At 42.3% G+C, this 19534-nt stretch overlaps 1 protein-coding gene across 1 annotated transcript in view; it reads left to right on the top strand.

Moving 5' to 3' along the window:
- GMPR (guanosine monophosphate reductase) overlaps window positions 1–19534 on the top strand; it is a 44670-nt gene that overhangs the window by 7427 nt on the left and 17709 nt on the right. Inside the window, exons 2-6 of the mRNA XM_010000994.1 lie at window positions 3488–3607; window positions 4298–4381; window positions 6002–6175; window positions 14292–14373; window positions 16676–16782. Of these exons, the coding sequence (XP_009999296.1) occupies window positions 3488–3607; window positions 4298–4381; window positions 6002–6175; window positions 14292–14373; window positions 16676–16782 (567 nt within the window). The remainder of the gene's footprint in view (window positions 1–3487; window positions 3608–4297; window positions 4382–6001; window positions 6176–14291; window positions 14374–16675; window positions 16783–19534) is intronic.

Raw genomic sequence — 19534 nt, 5'->3', positions numbered from 1 at the left:
CCCCCCCAGGCCCCCGCCCCCCCCCCCCGGCTGGGCCCCCCCCTGCCGGCTGCGGGTATGGCTGTGGTTCTTTCCCCTCAGGGGTGAGGAAAGACCGCAGGGAATGCCGTGAGGATCGCCCCGATCCCCAGAAGATGGCTGCCTCAGGGGTGAAGGTGCCTGCACGTTTACCTCACGTCACCCCGGGGGTCACGGAGGATTTGGCTTGGCTGATGAAGGAATTGCGTTGTGTTGGGGGATGGGGAGAGGATTAGGCTTTTCTCCAGGGGAAGCAAAGTTGTAAGAACATAGAGAGACTTAAGGCAAAGCGAGTGAAGTAAAAAAGACAAGGCTGGAAAGGGAAGTGGGGTGGCCATGTTCGTTGCAGGCCTGTGGCCAGGGATTTTGAGGGCAACAGCTGAGCGACACTTTTTTTGTGCCATTATGAAGATGTGCCCTCCTCAGGAGAAAGGTAATCCCAGGCTAGTCATTTTTAATTTTCCAAGAACGGCGTCCCATCTGAGTAACTCATTGCTCATTGTGTGCAATTGCTGCTCATAACTGGCTGTTTGCTCGGGCACCTGTAGTCCCTCTTTCAAACTCGGTGTTCTGGCCTGGCAAACAGGTGGAGCTGTGCTCCACAGAGTGACACATGGCTCCTTCAAGTGCTGTGCTTTGTATATTTAGCTCTTCGCAGGCTGTGGAAAGTAAGGGCTGCTGGGAAGGGAAAATGATAGGAGGAACACGAGCTGATATGGCAGGGTTGTAACTGGTGTCTATGATGGACTGTTAAAAACATTTCACATGAGAAAAAGTGCATGTCATGAGGGAGGTCAGTGAAAACTGATGAAGGTTAAGAAACTGGACACCATCACTGAGGCTGTAGCAACAGGAATAAACAGTGTCTGAGAGCCAGATCTGAAATGGACAGCCCTAGTCTGCTTCAAAACAAGAATATAAATAAATAGTTCTGTCAGAGGAGCAGAGGCAGAATACTGCAGTGCCTGTTACCCAGCAAGCGGCTGCTTTGAAGCTTGTATCAGCAAGCTTCTGCTGCTCTGGTGTGAATGCCTTGTTTTGCACAAGGATAGCTTTTTACACAGTAACTAGGATGAAGTCATCCTCTTGGAGAGGCACTTCAGGGTGTTTGCAGCTCCTGTAGGTCTGCCGTGTCAGTACTGTCTTAGTTTTCCATAATTGCTTTCTCTTTAAGAGAAGATACTAGAAAATGTGATGCTTGAATTCACGTGTCAAAATTGTTTGAAGCAATGGTTGGAGTGGAAGCAGTGTTACCTGTCTGTGGGATCTTGGTACTCATGTAGCCTGCTATTCTTGCCTTTGCTGGACTTGCCTTTGCAGGTTGTCCATTTTAAGTTCACCTTAAGTGTCCTGTAGGAAGTCTAGCCATTAGTTTAAATTTGTAAATTAAAAGACTTTGAGGGAGCTTTAACAGAACAGCCAATGGCCTACTACTTTCAGATGTCAAATGGTCTAGGTAGGTGTTATAAAATATATAATTATTTTCTTTCTAAAGAAACTTTTACTGTAGTTGAGTGATTGTGAGCAATCCTAGAGTCAGAAGTTATGTTCTCATAATGCATAAAACAATAAGCTATAAATTAGCTGATAGCACCTCAGGAAAGAGACAAAGAGATGGTCAGAAGTGCTACTAGAGGAGCTAAGGAAAACTAGTGAGCTATGTGATAGCTCCTCGGTAAGTTCATCTTGAGTACACAGGTCTGGTGATTCCTTTAAAAGAACAGCATAATATGCTAAAATAAATACAGAGAATGGCAGCCAGGATGATCAGCAGTGTTGACTGATTTCTATGAGGAAGAAAATGTAAACTGTAGAACTATTCAGATGAAGAAGCAGCAGTTCTGGAGGATATGCTGTAAGTCTATGAAGTGAAAAGTGGAATGGAAAAGGTGAACCAGAAGTAGCTGTTGATTATGTCTTACGAGAAACGAGAAGAAGGAAGCACTGAATGTAATTATCAGGCAAAGGTTGTCGTTTTTATGCATCATGTAACTCATCTTCGGAATTTATTGCTGTGGTATATGGGAGAGGCTAAAGGTGTGAATGTTTAAAAAACTTTCAAGGCACATTCTTTGTCCATGAGTGGCTGTTAAGTACAATGGATTGGAGGAGACCTTTGTCTTTGAAGGTGTCTAAACATCAGCTTCTTGGAACCTGGGAGGGTAGGCTAGGGAAGCAGGTTCACGAAACTAGCCTTGTTCTTACGTTCTCTTTCCACGTCTGGTAACTGGCAGTTTGAAGAACCAGGGCACCACATAAACATCTCCAGCTCAGTGTGCCATTTCACCTGTTCTTACAGAACAAAAGCCTCAGTAGGAGAACCCCACACTTATCCCTCATAAATGCCTGCCATTGCTGTATTGTAAGTTGTGTAGATAATTGCGTGAGATCAATCTGACCCACTGGCTAAATGAAGTCACATACGAGAAGTTCTATTAAGGGGGGGAAGGGTGAGAATCACTGAGAGTAATAGGCTTGTGTTCCTTTTGCATCTTAACCTCAGTCTTTTCTTAAACATACTCTTCTTCTCTACTTTTTTTTAAAGTTCATTTGAAAGAGATGTTTTTCCTCCATAAAACTGTGAGGCGGTGATTTTGAGACTGTTGTCTCTATCACACTGGTTGTGTGATAGTCTTTTTCCCCTCCCTTGGTTCTAGTTAATAAATTGCGTTCAAAGGGAGTAAAATACATTAATTTTTCATACTTATTTAATGTATGTATTCTTCATACTATTTTCTCATATTAGCTGCAGCCAAATTTCTCATAAGAATGTTATGTCATCAGTGATGGGTGGAGAATTGGGCCTTTCAGATAGTAAATGGGAAGAAGTAGAAGTCTCCTTTAAGATGTATCTTAGCTTGTTCATCAAAGTGACCCTTTCACTGTGAGCTTATACAAAGTGTATAGCAGCCTCATGGCTTAGTAAGCCAGGTTATGATTGTTTGTATTGTAGGGCAAGAGTGCTGGTAACCACAGTGAAAAGTAAAAGCCTGCTTTATTATATTGTCATTTGCATTGAAGATCGGGAGAAAACTCTCTGTACTCTGGAGACGTAGGGAGTTCCAGTTCAGACATGTATGGAGTTAGGACTTCGACTTAGGTTTCTCAGGCAGCCAAACAAACAGCTGAGGTTACTTCTGTATAAAATAATACACAGTCCACTTTTTGCTTTCTTTCCTTTCTAACCCCTTCTGACTTGTTTCTTTCTTTTACAAAAAAAAAAATTAAAAAATCAGCTTTTTCTTCAGCAAGAACTCTCTTTAACACAGAAAAAATATTTTCTATTTTGTTTCGTACTTGGAAGGCAGAAGTTGTAACAAAAGAAGTAAATAAAGTGAGGTAATAGTGGACTGAAAAACTGAGGAAAACTGAGAAGCAGCATCCAAACCTGTTCTACTTGAAGTCAGTGGCAAAGATCTTGTTGCATTGCAATCAATTACTTGAAGGACTGTGTGCCTTTTCCCTGCAGGTCGACCTCACGCGCACCTTTACCTTCCGCAACTCCAAGCAGACATACACAGGAATTCCCATTATAGTGGCAAACATGGACACTGTGGGGACATTTGAAATGGCTGTGGTCATGGCAAAAGTAAGTATTGATCCTCATTTCTACAATTATGGGGAAGTCACTGAGTGATTGGGAAGCCTTTGCTAACTTCTAGCCATGCTTTTTTGGAGAACAGGGTGGGCATGGACTAAAAAATCCAGAACAAGAAGGTGTGTTTTCACTGCAAAACAGCTGTGCATTTACAGCAATATGCTTACCAGAGAAAAGTTTCCAGATGTGAGATGCTTCAGTTGAGATGCTTACTGGGAAGCTTCTAACTTGGGTGTAACTCAGCTTTTAGAGCTTAGCTTTTGAGGCCTATATTGTGCTCCCTTCCAGAAAAAAAAAAACCCAACAACAACAACTATTAGCTTACAACAGTTTTGGAAGTGTAGCTTACTGGATAAAGTTGCAGCAGTTTGGAGTCACTAGTTAATTAGCCTCTGGCCTCAAGGCTCACCTTAATTTCTTGCAGTGCTTAAGCACATTTAAAATATTGACTGTAATGTCAGGAAACACATCAGAAACCTGATCCTGAAAGGTCAGGTAAGTATGTTAAGTTACCATTAAGGAGCCATTTGCACTTGCCTGGCCTGTTATTCACTGTATATGGTTTCTCTGAAGCAGCCTGAGCCTATACTTTAAATGGGAATTTCTGATACCTTGTTGTTCTGCAGCTGAGGGAAGGATAGCTACCCTGGACATTAATATCAGTTTTTTTATTTTTGCTAGCATGCAATGTTCACCGCAATTCACAAGCATTATTCTCTGGAAGAATGGAAACTGTTTGCTGCCAATCACCCAGAATGCCTTGAGGTACATTTTTGTACTGTAAATTATTATGGTTTATTGCTTTGTTCTGAGCTCACATACACTGAAGCCTCTTGGGAGCACTGTTGTCAGGTGAGGTTTTGGGGAATTAAGATATTTGGTGCTCTTAAATGCAGCAATGGAAGTGGCTTGTCCAGTTTTAAAAAAAAGATAGCTATTTGAGTCCACTATGGAAGTGCTTACATTAAGATGCAAAAAGAAGTTTATAACTGCCTGGAAATAAGAAAGTATCCAGAGCAAGGAAGAAAGAGATACTTGGAAGTAGGTCTTAACTGCTGTGCTTCTGTTGCTGTTGGGAGCTGTGGTAGTGCTGATGAGGGAGAAGCTTAAGACCACAAATGGGAACAGCTTTGAGTAACCCGATCACAAGCTGGACCTGCACATGCTTGTGCTGTGCAGAGTCTTTGCTATTGGGTGTGCAAGCAGACACAGTTGGAGGGGCCCAGGTGCTGGTGCCTAAGCAGGGAGGAGCATTGAGAGTGGTCAGAGCATGTGTGTTATCCATTTACCTCCTTGCACTAGAGCTCACATAGTGCTGCTGCTAACTGTTCTGCCTCACTTGTTCAGAGGGCCTAGCCTGAGCCTTTACAGAGAACCACCATTTCATAATTTACTTGAGTTTTTGACTTTTTCCTATCCAGATTTTTTCTGTGTTCTTTTGGCAGGCCCCTACATTGAGGCAGTATAAGAGTGTGCCTGTATGTGTCCCCTCCTCCTCAGAGTTCAGTGCAGTTTTGAAACTTTCTGCATAGGAAAGCATACCACACAGCTGTATTGTATCTTTGTCTGTGGCATATTTTAGAATTATGTTATAAAGATCATTAATTACAAGATTGTCTGAAAGCCAGCCTATCACTTAGATTGATCAGGGTAGCTTATATGACTGTACAGTAGAAAGTGGTCCCAGGAATATCCCGTGCCTAAACACTTTGGCACTTAGCTCATTTGTGGTTCATAATTACTGGAGTAGGATCTCATAGTGATTAAATACTGACTTGCTGTGTGACCTTGGATCTATGCAGAGGTTTTTTGGGCCAACAGCTGTGGAAACTATTTTTCTATTGGAAGGAACTCCTAGGAAGACAAAGGAGGAAGCAATCTGCTTGTTTTCAATGGTAGCTGACCTTGCTTGAGCAAGAGGGTTGGACTGCACAATCTCTGGAGGTCCCTTCCAAACTTCAACGGTTCTGTGATTGTAGATCAAGGGAGTGTTTGGTGAACTTAAAGATGCAGATTTGACCCTGTGACAGTGCCTCAAATTTTGTCACTCTGCCTTCCTGGAAATGTATCAAGTAAGATGTTCTTCTGTGTTTGTATTAATAAGAGTATGGCTGAGCCTTTGTCCATCTCAGGTGATTATATTTGCCTATGAGAATCCACTAGTGAATGAAGAGCTGATAAAATGCTATTTTTTCTTTATTTTAGGGTCTTTAAGTGAAACCAGAAGTAACACATTGATATTCCCAGGAAGGTATTTATTTCATAGTATAATGGTTTGATTTTGACTAGTCTCCAGCTCAAGTTCCCCCCAGGGCTATGCAGAAGTGTGTGTTTATCCCAGTTTTCACAAACTACTGCTCCCTTTTGTTCTCCCTGTCTTTCTAGCATGTAGCAGTAAGCTCAGGTAGTGGAAAAGCTGATTTGGACAAGTTAACAAGAATTCTAGAGGCCATTCCACCTATAAGATACATCTGTCTGGATGTGGCAAATGGCTATTCAGAGCACTTTGTGGAGTTTGTGAAGACTGTCCGTGACCTGTTTCCGCATCACACAATTATGGTAAGTGTGTAGAAAGGGTGGAGGGTGTGTGTGAGAATTCTGTCCAGGAACAGGACCCTGAGTAGTCCTGTTGGCTGGTAGTCCTCAGGAGCTTTGTGGCAGCTCCATCAATTTCTGAGTCTTCGTTGGAAAAAAAACAGGAATAAAACAAGTGACTCAAACCTCTTGTCTTAAAAATACAATACCCTTCTAAAAATATAGTGAACAGCTCTATTCATCTACCGTTTAAATTCAATAAGATGGTAGCTGAGCCAAATGATGACTTTAATAATATGTTGGTCTTGTCAGTCTTCCATTGCTGATAGTTTCTGTGGGGATGTTCAATGTGTGCTCTGATACAGCAGTTTGTTGTTGGCATGGCAGGCTGGGTTGATCCAATTTTTTTCCTCCTCTTATCTTCCTTTTCCCCTAGCAGATGGGACCTCTAATCTTAAAGCCTGTAGGTTTATTTTGGTGATTCCAAGCTGAGGTTTGCTGCAGGAATGTGCTAACGTTTCTGGCCAGTTGAGGCCAATGGTTGTTTCAGTCTGTTAGATCACTGTGAAGACAGCTGAATGTAGAATAATCCTTGCTCATGATAAGAATCACTGGACTGTTGTGCAATTGTGAATGGGGTCATTAGGGAGCAAAGCAGTCAATGCTGGTGCTTTTCATGTGCCTTCTGTGGTGTCACTGTCCCTTCTCAAAGTGCTAATACCATGCTTCCTCCAGCCCTTTTGCACCAAGAGTAGAGTGTTTTCATAAACACCAGACTCCTTGCAGCACAGTCCTGCTGTTTCTTCTTGTTTCCCAGGGTCCTTAAAGAAAGGGGTCTGAATTTGTTTCCATGAGAATAGCAGAAATCCTCAAAGCAGCAGATTCTTTGTGAGGCTATCAGCCTTTCTTCAAGCCACTGCAGCAAAAAATCATGTGCTTAGGCAGTACTTTCTCACTTTTTCAAACAGAACGCTTCACACACATGTAAAATAAATGTGAAGTAAAAATGGTCCTAAGTGCACACTCTGACTTGGTTCAAGAGGGAACTGCATGTTGAGCTGCTCAGGGGAGACGACATTCCTTCATCCCCTGTCAGAGGAAGGCAGTGTTGTTGCCTCTGAGTGATGATGGCATTGGAAAATGGAAGTGGGCTGGAATGCCTTCTGCCAGCAAATGTGGGAACATTTTTGCCTTGGCCATATTTCCCATGGCTTTGGAGAGACCTTTTGGCAGCCTGAAATGATAGATGCGGACTTCTTGAGCTTCCTGCTCCATGTTCCCTGCAGTGAGGGAAGGAGCTGTTTCCTTGCTTCTGAACTACTGTCCCTAGTGACTTGATTACTCCATTGTTTTTGGCTTCAAGAGTTGTGGGAGGGAACTTAAACCACATAATTAAAAAAAATAAAAAATCTTCCCTATCAGGAGCAGAAAGAAAATTGTGTGTCACCCCCTTCTCAACTCCTCACAGCCTGCTGATTTTGCTGATTGAGGGAGGGAACTCAACTAAGATGAATTGCCCAGGAGGCATAGGAGGTCAGTGTCAAAGTCAGATATGAAGCCCAGATGTTAGTCTTGACATCCATAAACCAGTCTCATTCACCTCCTACATCTGTAAAGCTACCTGCTTAGTTTCTCTGCTTCTGTGACTAAGGCTATTGTTAACTTCGAGTCTCTTTATCCTGACAGCACCACCTGCTTGAGCATGTATACAGCTCTGACCTGTTCAGTTGTCTTCTCTGATTGTTTCTCCTTTCTCTGAGCTTCATTTAGTATGACTTAAGTTTTTAATCTCCTGCATAAGGATAATTTCCATTCCTGAAAGCATGCTAACAAACTTGAGGTGTTCAAAAACCTGTTTTCCAAAGCCTCAAGACTGTGCAATCCCTGAAAATCTCTGATTGAACTAGGGACGCACACCTCTACCCCACTTCTAAATGAGTTTACTTTACACTCTGTGCCAAAAATGGCCTTTTGAAACTATTCCTGGCTGAAATGCAGGAGCTTGTCTAGTCTCCTTTTTATGTTACTCTGGAAGACTGTCCTGCTGCTACCTGTTCCGTCTGCTTTGCTGTCTCCGAGCTATGCTTTCCACCACTGTGTCTTTTAAACAAAAGGGCTAGCAGTTAAATAGAAGGTATAAAAATAAAGCAGCTTTCTCATAGCTGAAAGTGATCTCCAGGACCTTGCAGGCTGTCTTGTTTGCTTTCCTCAGCATGGCCATTCATTCCACAGTCAGCTGCAGTGCAGTATGTAACAGTAACCCAACCCTGGATCTCAGGGAAAGTGTTCCCAGGAGCCATGTAATGGGTTCAGCTCTGAGGCTGAAAGGTGATGTCAAAGCAAGTGTGCTGAACGTAGTACTCTCTGTGCCTGATACTCCAGAGCAGTTGGATGATGTTTCTTGTGTCACAACCTTTAAAATGCATGTTTTTGCCTTTTTAAATGCTTGCTTTCATAATCACATTACCTTATTTTCTTCTTCCTGGTTCTGACACACATTCTTTTCACTCCTGCTTTCATATTTACAAAGAAGTTAAGTTTCTCCATGGAACACAAAGGATAGGGAAGACAAAACAAAGGCACAAAGGTACAATATGAGTTGCCTTAAATCACGCGTTAGACTGAGGATGGAAGAAGAAGCAGCATTCAAATCTCACAAGAGTCTCACAAGTGCACCACTACTTCCCAGGACCAAGAATAGTGGTCCAATGGGGTGTTTTGCTGTAGCACAATATCATGTGCTTGGGTTGTGCCTACTCACTGAAGTCAAAAGCAAAACTTCAGTTGACATTCATGATAGAGGGTCAGAGCCTTTGTATTGCAGTAAGCACAGTCCTTATTTATTAGTGTAATTGTAGGTGTTAGCATTCTTCCGTTTCATTGGCGGTCTGTTTAGCAAGCTAAGATACATTAGTCAGCAAGCTTTGCAAAGTTTTTATTCTGAATTTTTTTTGTAGAGTTCTGTGTTCGTTGTACAGAAGAAACTGTAGGGGGGGAACCAGGAAGTGTGGCAGAAGGGAAAAGTTGGGGCAGGAACCCACTTGCAGATGCAGTAGCACACACAAGATGTGGGCCAGAGAGCAAGGCAAGTGGAATTGCAAAGCAGAGGCAGAGGAAAACAGCAGGGTCCATAACTGTTGCTCCCTTTGGAGCAGAACTTCTCAGGGTCTTAATGGAGGCAGAATTCAGTCAGAGAAAGCCATGCAGACTCCCCTCCCAGTTTGTTTTTGGGACAAGCAGCCAAGTCATTCCTGTCAGGGTGTGTCTAAAAGGATTGGGGTCTCAGGGAAGAGTCAGCTGGGATCCCAGGTTAGGAGACAGAGATGCTGCCTTGGCTGTCTTGGGTCAGTCATAATACTGAGTGCAAACACCCACCTGGTACCACTCAGCCTCACAAAGGGCATAATCCCTTCATCTCATGGTAAAGCACCCCTTGCTTTAGTAGGTGGGAAGTGTCCTTTGGCAGTGTTCCTCATAGTGTGGAGGCACAGACTGTGCTTTCCTCTAGAATACAAGAAGAAAGTTTGAGAACTGTTGTCACAGACACTTCTCCCCAGCTTGATCCATTGCCATTTGCCAGCAGATTTCAATCAGTGCAGCAGTGTTCCTGTCTTAGTGTGAGTTGATATTTATAGCAAGCTTTTATGAGGCACAGTATCAAATGCCTGACTGAAATTCAGAGGCACCGTCCTGCTGTGTTCACTAATTTTGTATCTCTGTCAGAGAAGCTGTAGCCTTTATAATCCTGTTAGGTGAAATCTTGATCCCATTAAAGACAGCAGTGAACTCCCTTTGGCTTCTCTGAGTCCAGGATTTCCCTCAGGACTGACCCACAGTCCAGTCATCCTGGATAGTGCTGGAATGAGCTAGAGTGATGCTCACTTGAAACTTCACACTGAGTGATGATGGTACAGCTGAATGTTGCAGAGTGTGTAAGGCCAGGCCCACAGCCAGGGTAGTTTGTTGTAGCCCCTAATAACTGACCACAATGAAAGCATGGTAGCTTACCTGACTAGCAGTTGTTACTGGTGCTGTTATTTTACTGGCAGGGGTAGCAAAGTTAGATTAGCAGTAAGGTAATTACTGGGCTGTATCTCCTTCAAGAAGGCCAGTTCTGCAGCAGATTAGAAATGTGTTGGTGCATGGATTCATCATTAAGATGAGTGTGGTTTTCACTAGCACAGTGCTTCCAATTATTATGTTGCCTGACTGCTTGCCCAAATGCACTACAAAATGTATTGTCTGTAGTGGTTTCTTTGTACAAGTTCCAGTTACTTTACTTGCTTCATATTCTTACTTAATTTTAAGGGGGTTTAATCTCTGTAGTCTCAGTCTTTATGTATTCACCTTTACTGGTGTGTTTTAGTTGAAATATTCTGGCTTTATCTTGCAGTTGGGGCTCTCCAAAGCCCATTTACTTCTATTCAGATGTCATACTGGAATCAGTGGTAAAGCAAGCATTGGTTTCAGTGGAAGTAGAATTCAGCTGGATGTGAGAAAACTGCTTTCCCTGCTCCTCAGCTGTGGTACTAGGATCTCTTCACAGAGATAATTGTACCTCTCACATAGTGGGGATTTTTTTGTGCTGAAGTCTGCAAAAGGTACCTAAAAGAAGCAAGCCTGTCATTGTCAGGTTGCTCTCTATATAAAGTTCTACATCTTCCCTGAAGATCTGTTAAGGATCTGCAGATGCAGAAACATAGAAACCACGAATGTATCTACATGGATTCCAGGAAAAAATACATGCTGGGGACATAGGTGGTTTTCCTTGCTAGGATGAGGATTTTGAATCAACACATTCAGTTCCAACATTCTCTAGCAATAACTTAACATTAAACATCTGTTTAACATTTCTGAATAGATAGTTTGGCAATCCATTATGCTCTGTTAATAAGAAGACACTGCTGCTTAAGTTAAATACGTATTTGATCCCAAAATTGATGGACCCACTGACTTTAGTATCCATTCATTCTTGTTTATGAATCTGTTGCAGGTACTCCAGAATTTCACCAAGTTGTAATGTGCTGCATGTCATACTACACAGGTAGTCATCTGCCTTCCAGACATAAAATGCCTCTTAACTGTTGTAAGCAGCATGCACTCTGTCACCCCACCTTGGAGTCTACAACACTTAGTGTAAAAAATTGCCACTGAGCTGAAAGGAAGCAGCACTTGGCTGGAGGCACTGTGCCTATTATATACTCTTTACTTCCTGTCTCTTCTATATTATTTTATTTTTAATCAATATCATGCAGTTTTGAGTGAAGTTCAGTGCTCCTGTGTCAAAGACCAAAAATGGCTACCTAACAGTATCACTGTTTTTATGAGTGCCTCAGGTGGTGACTTGTGAGCTGTTTCAGGCTAATAAAAGAGAGAAGTACAATAAATTAAAAATAAATAAATGGTGAAACAGGAGCCAAAAATCACTAAGTGGAGACTAGGCCTTATCCAGCATTCTCTGGATGGTTCCTGTTGACTTCAACAGAAGTTTTGTTTCAGTAAAAAATAATAAAATAGTAAGGTTTATAGGATTTGCTCTACCCATATCAGTGCTGCTGCAAACACTTGCTAATTCCTGGAATATCATTGTGTAAGAGGTTTTATGAACATCTCTAGATGCTAAATTCAGATCTCCACAAAAGAAGTTCCCATCTCAGTAATAACTGCAAAACAGGTGATGTGGGCAACTGGACTTGTGTTTCATGCAGATCTATTTTGTGCAACTTTTTCTAGAACAAGCCATAGAAATGAGACAAGCCTCAGAGCTGAAATCAAACCATACTTGGATTTCAAATGTCTAATGGGTTGTTGGGCATGATGGGATTTATGCCAAAGTACTGAAGGAGCTAGTGAGTGTTACAGCAGGTCCCCTCCCAATCACTTAACAAATGTGTTGAGAGGTTGGGGAGGTCCCTGCTGACAGATACCTAGCCAACATTATTCTAATTTACAAGAAAGGTGTCAGGGAAGACCTGGGAACCTGTGACTGTAGTCTCAGGAGCTGGGATAATTATGTAGAAGATCATATTGGGTGATATTGAAAGATATTTATAGAACAATTGCAATTTTAAAGCATAGCCAATATGTGTTCACAAAGGGATGGTCCTTTTTAATACCCTTCTATGGTAAGGTCACTTGCTTAGCGGATGAAGGGAAGGCAGTGTATGAAGTTTTTCTGTCTGGATTTTAGTAAGGCTATTGATACTATCCCTCACAGCATCTTTCTGAACAAGTTGTCCAGCTGTAACATGAACAGGTACGTGGTGTGCCGGGTGAAGAACTAGCTGAAGAGCAGAGCTCGAAGGCTTGCAGTGAATGGGCTACATCTGATTGGTGATCCACCACCAGTGGTGTCCCTCAGGGCTCGATTCGAGGGCCAGTTCTTTTGAATATTTTTATCAATGACCTGGAGACAGAAGTTGAGTGTGCCATCAGCCAGTTTGCTGGTAATACTAAACTGGGAGCTGCTCTTGACTCTCTCAAGGGACAAGAGGCCTTGCAAAAGAATCTAAATAGATTGGAGCATTGGGCAGTCATCAGTAGCATTAAATTTTAACAAGTCCAAATGCCAGATCCTGCACCTGAGGTGGAAGCAAATGTAAATTGTGGGAGGGATGGCTGGAGAGCAGCCCTGCATGAAAGGATCTGGGGGTGCTGGTCAGCAGCAGGGTCAGTGTGAGCCAGCTGGGTGCCCTGGCATCCCAGAGGTCAAACTGTGTCCTGGGGTGCATCAAACAGCATAACCAGCTGGTCACAATGGGCTAGTAAGTGTCCCTGGGATTTTTTTGCCTTCCTCTGCAGCACAGAGCACAGCTCCTTGCCCAGGCTCCTTTGGGCCATTTTGGCCAGGTGCCTGCTGCTCCTGCACCACGAAGGTGGCCCTCGTGCCCTGCATCCGGGGGGAGGAAGCTTTCTCAGACTCTGAGAGTGGTCCCTGAGGGTTGCTTCTTGTCCTCTGTAGCATTGATCAGGATCCTCTGGGCCCTTTTGGCCAGCTTCTTACCTGCTGCTCTTGCACCTCCACAGTGCTACTTGTGCCCTGGCTCTCTTGGGCTCTCTTGCTTGTGTTTCCCTTCTGCTCTTCTCTTGGCTCTATTTCTATCTCTGGGTGCAAAATAACCTGTGCATGGAAAAAGGGCTCCAGGGTGGCTGCACTATCTGGAGCTGCCACTGTTTAGCTCCCCCTGCAATAGAAGCACAGGGCAGGCACAAGAGCACTCATCATGTGGCACTGGCCCAGAAGCACAATGGAGAAAGCTTTGGAAGGCAAAAAGGATGCTTGTTACCACTACATGTCCTACTTTGGAAAATACCCCATGGTACCACACACCTTCCTCTTCTTCTTCTTCTTTCATGTGTGGTTGGTACCAATCTTCATTCTTCATGTTCTCATTCTTCAGGAAACATGGATTGCTTGGCCTGTGTTCCTGCTGCTACTCCTGCAGCTGTGTCATTTGCCTTTGCCAGATTGCAAGGGTTGGTTTTCAAGCTAAGTTGAAGCGTGCATCATCCTGATCCTGGCTACATATATGCCTGGTGTTGATGCTTGTGAGCATTGATTCTGAAGCAGATTCCATAAAGTAACATGAAATGGGATAAAATCTAAAAGTAAAATCCTGTTTCTACTTGTAACCTTTTTGATTTGTGTCCTTAAAATTGTTTTTGGAGCTGAAAAACACCTGCTACTTAAGACAAAAATTAGTCTTATCATTATTCAACTCATAGTGAGCATAGAAAATAGAACAGAGCAGAATAGAACAGTTGTGCTGTGCCATTAATATAGTTATGCATGAGAAGGTATGACCGAGGTCTGAGGGGCCCATCCAGGAGAGCAGGTCTCTGCAGTGCAGGTCCCAGGCCCATCCAGGAGAGAGGGGCAGAGATGGGCACAATTACAGCATCATTGCTCAGGATCAGGGTTTACTGGACTAATCATGACATTAGTTTGACTTGACAATCTACCTGAATGATTTGTTTGATCTCTGTGGCGTGCACAATGAACAGTATGGTGAACTATATTCTTCCTGACTATATAGTTCAACTCATAAAAGCTTTGATTAAAACTCTGCGTTATCATCATTCGTCTTTACTGCGGTAGTCTTGAAATCACCATATATGTGATATTGTTCCTTCTGTCTAGGCAGGCAATGTGGTGACAGGAGAGATGGTAGAAGAACTTATTCTTTCTGGAGCAGATGTTATTAAAGTGGGTATCGGACCAGGTAAGTCAAATCCAGTCATAAAAGGTGACTTATGGCAACACTGGTGGAGGAGTTGTCCAGATGGAACTGGTGCATAATACTGTTTGATTACCCATTAAGATGCCTGGACTCTTGTCAGGTCAATAAAATAACAGTGCCCTTGCACATAGCATATTTAAGAAATACATGGACAGGATCCTAGTAGTTCATACTGCAAAGTATTATATATTCCACCTGCAGTGAAGATGCTTATTATTGCACTGAGTTGCCGACATTATCACTGATAGTACATGTTGTGTTTAGGAACAATTTTTCTAGCCTCATCCCAGCTCAAAGGATACTGCGTTCAGGTATCCACTTCTATCAAGGAAAGATAAGTTTCTAAACAGCTTCATGATTTGTGTTCTCTTAAGCTGGGGTTGCCCATCTTGTCAATGTATTCAAATATGAAGTCATTAATTAAGTGTGAAGCAAGGGATAACATTGCCTCAATCTGTTACTATTGCCTGGGAGCTAAAACTTACATTAGTGCACTTTTATGTTACCTATCACTGTAACATTCCCATGGATAAATACGGGGACCATAGACTTCTTACAGTGTTTTTCCTACCTTCCCTAATATTGTTGTCGGGCATGTGCTGCCATACTGGCTTCTCTTTTCCTTCCTTGTGCATGTCTTCATGTGCTCCTTCCTCTTGTAATTTTCTTCTTAAGACTGCATCTGGGGTCACTGTATGTGGACTAGATTTTAAACTGGCTAACACAAGTGCCACTGGCAATACAGCTGTGATTAGCCAGGGCAGTGCAGGCAGATTGTTTACAATGCCAAATAGTTATGGTCCATGAATGTATAACTTGGAACAGAGCAAACAATGTAATAAAGGTTGCAGTTGTGCTCAGGAAGACAGCAAACAACAATAAATATTGCAAAATTTGTAAATTATAAAAACCAGAGATGTCGTGGTGCAGTTGTCACAGGCAAGTTCAGATAAAAAAGAAGAAATGTTATTGTTTGTGGCTTCAGAGTTAGTTAGTAATAAATACTGTGTAGCCCTCTCTGGAGATCTTCCTGAGCAGCTCTGTACAAGTTTACTGCCCAAAACCACAAGTAAAAAACATTCCTCACAGCAGATCAGATTTTGGGACTCTTTTCCAGATAATGGTGCATCCTGTGGAAAGTGACAGTGATTTATTATAAAGCGTTACATATGTAAATACATACCCTGTGGAGATTGTTTTAAAATTAATTTTTTTCTACTTTTCAGAACTACTTCTCAGTGTTTTCGCTTTGTCAGTTCGTTGAAAGGCCTTTGGAAACTTATTTTACTGGTAGCTCAAGTATAACCAGTTATCAGCTGGGTGAAGGGATCCAGATTTTGCTCCCTTTGGTTTAGAGTCTGTTTTGAAATTATTGTTATCATGCAGTCCTGTATGGTCTGTATCCTAAATTAGATAATCTGGACTGGCAAAAAGCAGTCCTCACTTTGACTCTTAATTCGAGAATAACAGAGCAGCTATTCTAAAAGATCTATAGCCATGTTACAATATTGAACTATCATTGAAGTTAGCTTTTTCTATAGATGTATATACCTTTATTTTTATATCTACATACATATATATGCGCACCATGTCTATGTTTAAATAATATAGTTCAATAATCAGATGTAATTAGTGTATTTCCTGTAATATTACGCTATACAGCTTTCTGGTGATTGCTTCTCTCACTTTTTAAATGGTATATGCTGATTTTCTTATATTCTTAACTATTGCAATCAATCAAGTATTTTTGCTTTGGGTATTAGGCAAAAGCTGGGTTTCTCTCCCTTGTGAAAATTGCTTTAAAAAAATAATTAAATAAAAGCACAGGTTTCCCCTGAGAATTATTTAAAACCATATGTAGAAAAGAGAGAGAAGTATTTATTGGAATAAATATTTAGGTATTAAATGCTGCCACTGAGTCTCAGAGGTTTTGATGCTGGACCTTTTGTCTCCTTTCTCTTCCAGCACCTCAGTCAGATTTGATCTCTTGTGATACAGTAAATCTCTTACTGGAAAGCATTACTGATGATAACCAAACTGGGAATTGTGGGGAAGAAAGTGGGGATATTAGTTACCTCAGTTACAGCTCCCATGAAGTGATGTGGTATCATTTCAAAACTCAAGTTCCTATGTGTATCTTTTATCCATGAAAAGCCAACATTGGTAGTAGAAATTTCTTGAAGGAACAACTAATACCGAAATACCTTTTTTCCACAAAAGAACAAACTGTATCCTTTCTGTCAGCCTAATGGGTGGTGTTTTTTCCTCTCATTCTCTTGTCTAGGTTCTGTGTGTACCACTCGGATTAAGACAGGGGTGGGCTATCCACAGCTAAGCGCTGTTATTGAGTGTGCAGACTCTGCACATGGCTTGAAAGGACATATCATCTCTGTAAGTAAATACCACCTACTCTCAGATTGCCACTGTGCAAATTGTTGTGGAATGGGAGAATCAAAACAGTCCAGTACCCTGTGTGTTAAAGGCTATCCTGCTGTCGTCTCCAGCCGACCCCTAAACTAGCTCCTAGAGTAGTCAGTGGAGATTTACATGTAAATAAACCAACTCCCTCTAATGTTTTAAAAGACTTCATAGAATCATAGAATGCTGGGTTGGAAGGGACGTCAAGGATCATCTGATCCAACCTTTTTAGGTAATACTATAGTTTATGTGAGATGATCTTGGGCACCTCACTCCTATTTGTGTCTCTGGAAAGTTGCTTCTTGCTCCCTGAGTGGAATAAGCTGTGTTGTGGACAGGAAGCTGATAGTGTTTTCACATTGTAGCAAACAGTGGCTCCTATGAAAGATTTCTGAAAAACGAGTGAGAAGTAAACATGGCTTTCCTCAGAGAGTGGGACTGAGGGGCAGGCAGGCAGTAGAGCAGAGTACAAGGTAAAATGATACGAGACTATCTGTGCCCTAGTAGCAGGATTGATTCATATACCATCCACAGAGCTGTCTGTGCAAGGACAGGAGTGTTTCAGAGGTGGCTGTGTTGAGCACAGCTGACACATGAGCCACTTACGTTCTCACAAAGCTCTGGGGAAATAATGACCATGTAAAGAAAAGAGAGCATGTCTCTGTATTGCCTGCTAACAGCAACTTCCACTCTACCATCAAGACCAGATTCACCTCACATAGAAAAAGTAAATCTGTGAGCATGGCCTAAAACTGAGCTAGATTGCAGTCTGCAGCACCTAAAGGTCCTGTGTGCTTAGGCATGTCCAGTCGGTGTGCCCCTGACTGTGTCTGGCTTGTACAGTCTCTGCAGGCTGTTTCTGAGTCAGCTGGAAGTCAGGAAGGCATCAGGGCTGTGCTCACAGGTACCCTCACAGCCAACAGTCTCCCTCTGCAACCCTAGAGGAGACCAAATGCTGAATTTTAGATCTTCTACCAAGAGAAATCACAGGAAGGCCCTGATTTATTCAACCCAGTTGTGACTAGTGTCTGGGTGAGGAAGAGGTGTGTTGTATTGTTGAGGAAGAAGAGAAAAAATTGACTGTGGATGGGCGAAGGCTTGACCATTTCTTGGATCTGTGGGTATAATGGAGCAGGAAAACAAGTAAGTGTTACAGTTGGATCTCTCTTACGCTTTATTGTGGATGCTTATGCATTCTGTCTTCATCATAGCTCCTCTATATTTGCAGGAAAAAAAAAAGCAGTCTGTGATTTTATTATGAAGGCAGTATTACAAATGTTTATGCCTATAGCAGACAGCAGAACATGTAGATAGAGCATGAGCAGAACATGTGTAATAGAACATGAAGGACTGACTCATTACTGTGAAGGCTGGGTAACTATAGGTGTCATCCCAGTAGTGGTGCTCAGAGACCCATCCTAGTTTTGCAGGAATAATTTTCTGCTAACAGCCCTCAGAAGAACATTATTATCCTGATTTCGCAAGAAAACAGGGAGTGTGTCTAGCCTGTTGAAAAATTAGACAGTTCTGTTCCTCCTCTCCTTTTCTGCTTTGTTGGTGGATTAGTTTCTCACCTGCTTAGGTCATGTTGGCTTCTGAGAGCCCACATCTATCAACCTCCCAGTCATTACAGAGGGAATATAGGAGGGCAATTTAATAACTGCTACAACATCTGGGCCTTCAGCTATAACCAGGGTCTCTAACAGCACTGTAGCTTAACTCTGTCACCCAAGCTAAGGAGACTAGAGGAAGGGTGAGGATATAATGCATGAATTCTGAAGGGTTCAAATAGGTATTGATGTTTTTACTGCAGAAGGAAAAGACTGGACTGCATGGTCATTGCTAGACCTCCAGCAAGAGTATCACAAGAGAGAAGTATCCTGAGGGAAAAACACTATATGGGAGCAAGCCTAGGTACATAATTGGCAACAAACATACACAGCATCCTTAAAAATATTTCACTACTGGCATTGCGTAGAGTCAGGAAGGGGCATGCCCTACCTGAGCTGAAGGACACCTCTACAGTCAGAGCATTACCACAGCTATCTACATCAATTCGGAAGGAGAAAATATGTCCAGCGGGTTTTTTGTTATATTGATATGGAAGTGGGAGGAAGGATGTGAAAAGAAGCGAAAGTTACCAGCTATCTTCATTTAGATTATAGCTGGTGGTGTGATATGGGTTAGTCCCTTGGAATACTTCCTTGCGTCCACTTCTGTCCTCCCCAGTGCCTTCATTGAATGACTCCTCTTTCTTGTTATGTTGGTAAATTAGGTTATGAAGGGAAGGAAGTCTAACTCATGGATTGAGACAGTGGGGGTGCTGAGGACAGTACAGACACTGCAAGGAGCACAGCATGCTTGAAGCCCATTCTCCAGTAGCTCTGCTAGGAGGGCACAAACTAGGTTTTTAAGCATGTTTTTATTACTGAAGTGGTCATGCAGTATTTTTGGAGGTGATACACTGACAAAGGCAACAATTTTTAGCAAACACAATAGTCCAAGTGAACACCTGGTGTCTCTCTAGAGTCACACAGAGAAAGGAGAGGTGAAATTGCAGCAGTTAACTTTCCTCATGCTAAATAATCTTCAAGACTAAAAGCTTAGCTCAGAAATTAATCTTTCATGACTCACTGAAAGAAGAGAGGAAACCCTGTCTAAGATACAGGCACTGTTTCTGTCCCATGCTATTTGTCTGGGAGCCAATGGTCTCATTTTTCATTCC

The sequence above is a fragment of the Chaetura pelagica genome, unplaced genomic scaffold (assembly GCF_000747805.2).
Source record: "Chaetura pelagica isolate M959 unplaced genomic scaffold, ChaPel_1.0 scaffold104, whole genome shotgun sequence".
Classification (NCBI taxonomy): domain Eukaryota; kingdom Metazoa; phylum Chordata; class Aves; order Apodiformes; family Apodidae; genus Chaetura; species Chaetura pelagica.
The sequence above is the reverse complement of the archived record's forward strand: the minus strand, read 5'-3'. Positions and strand labels throughout refer to the sequence as shown.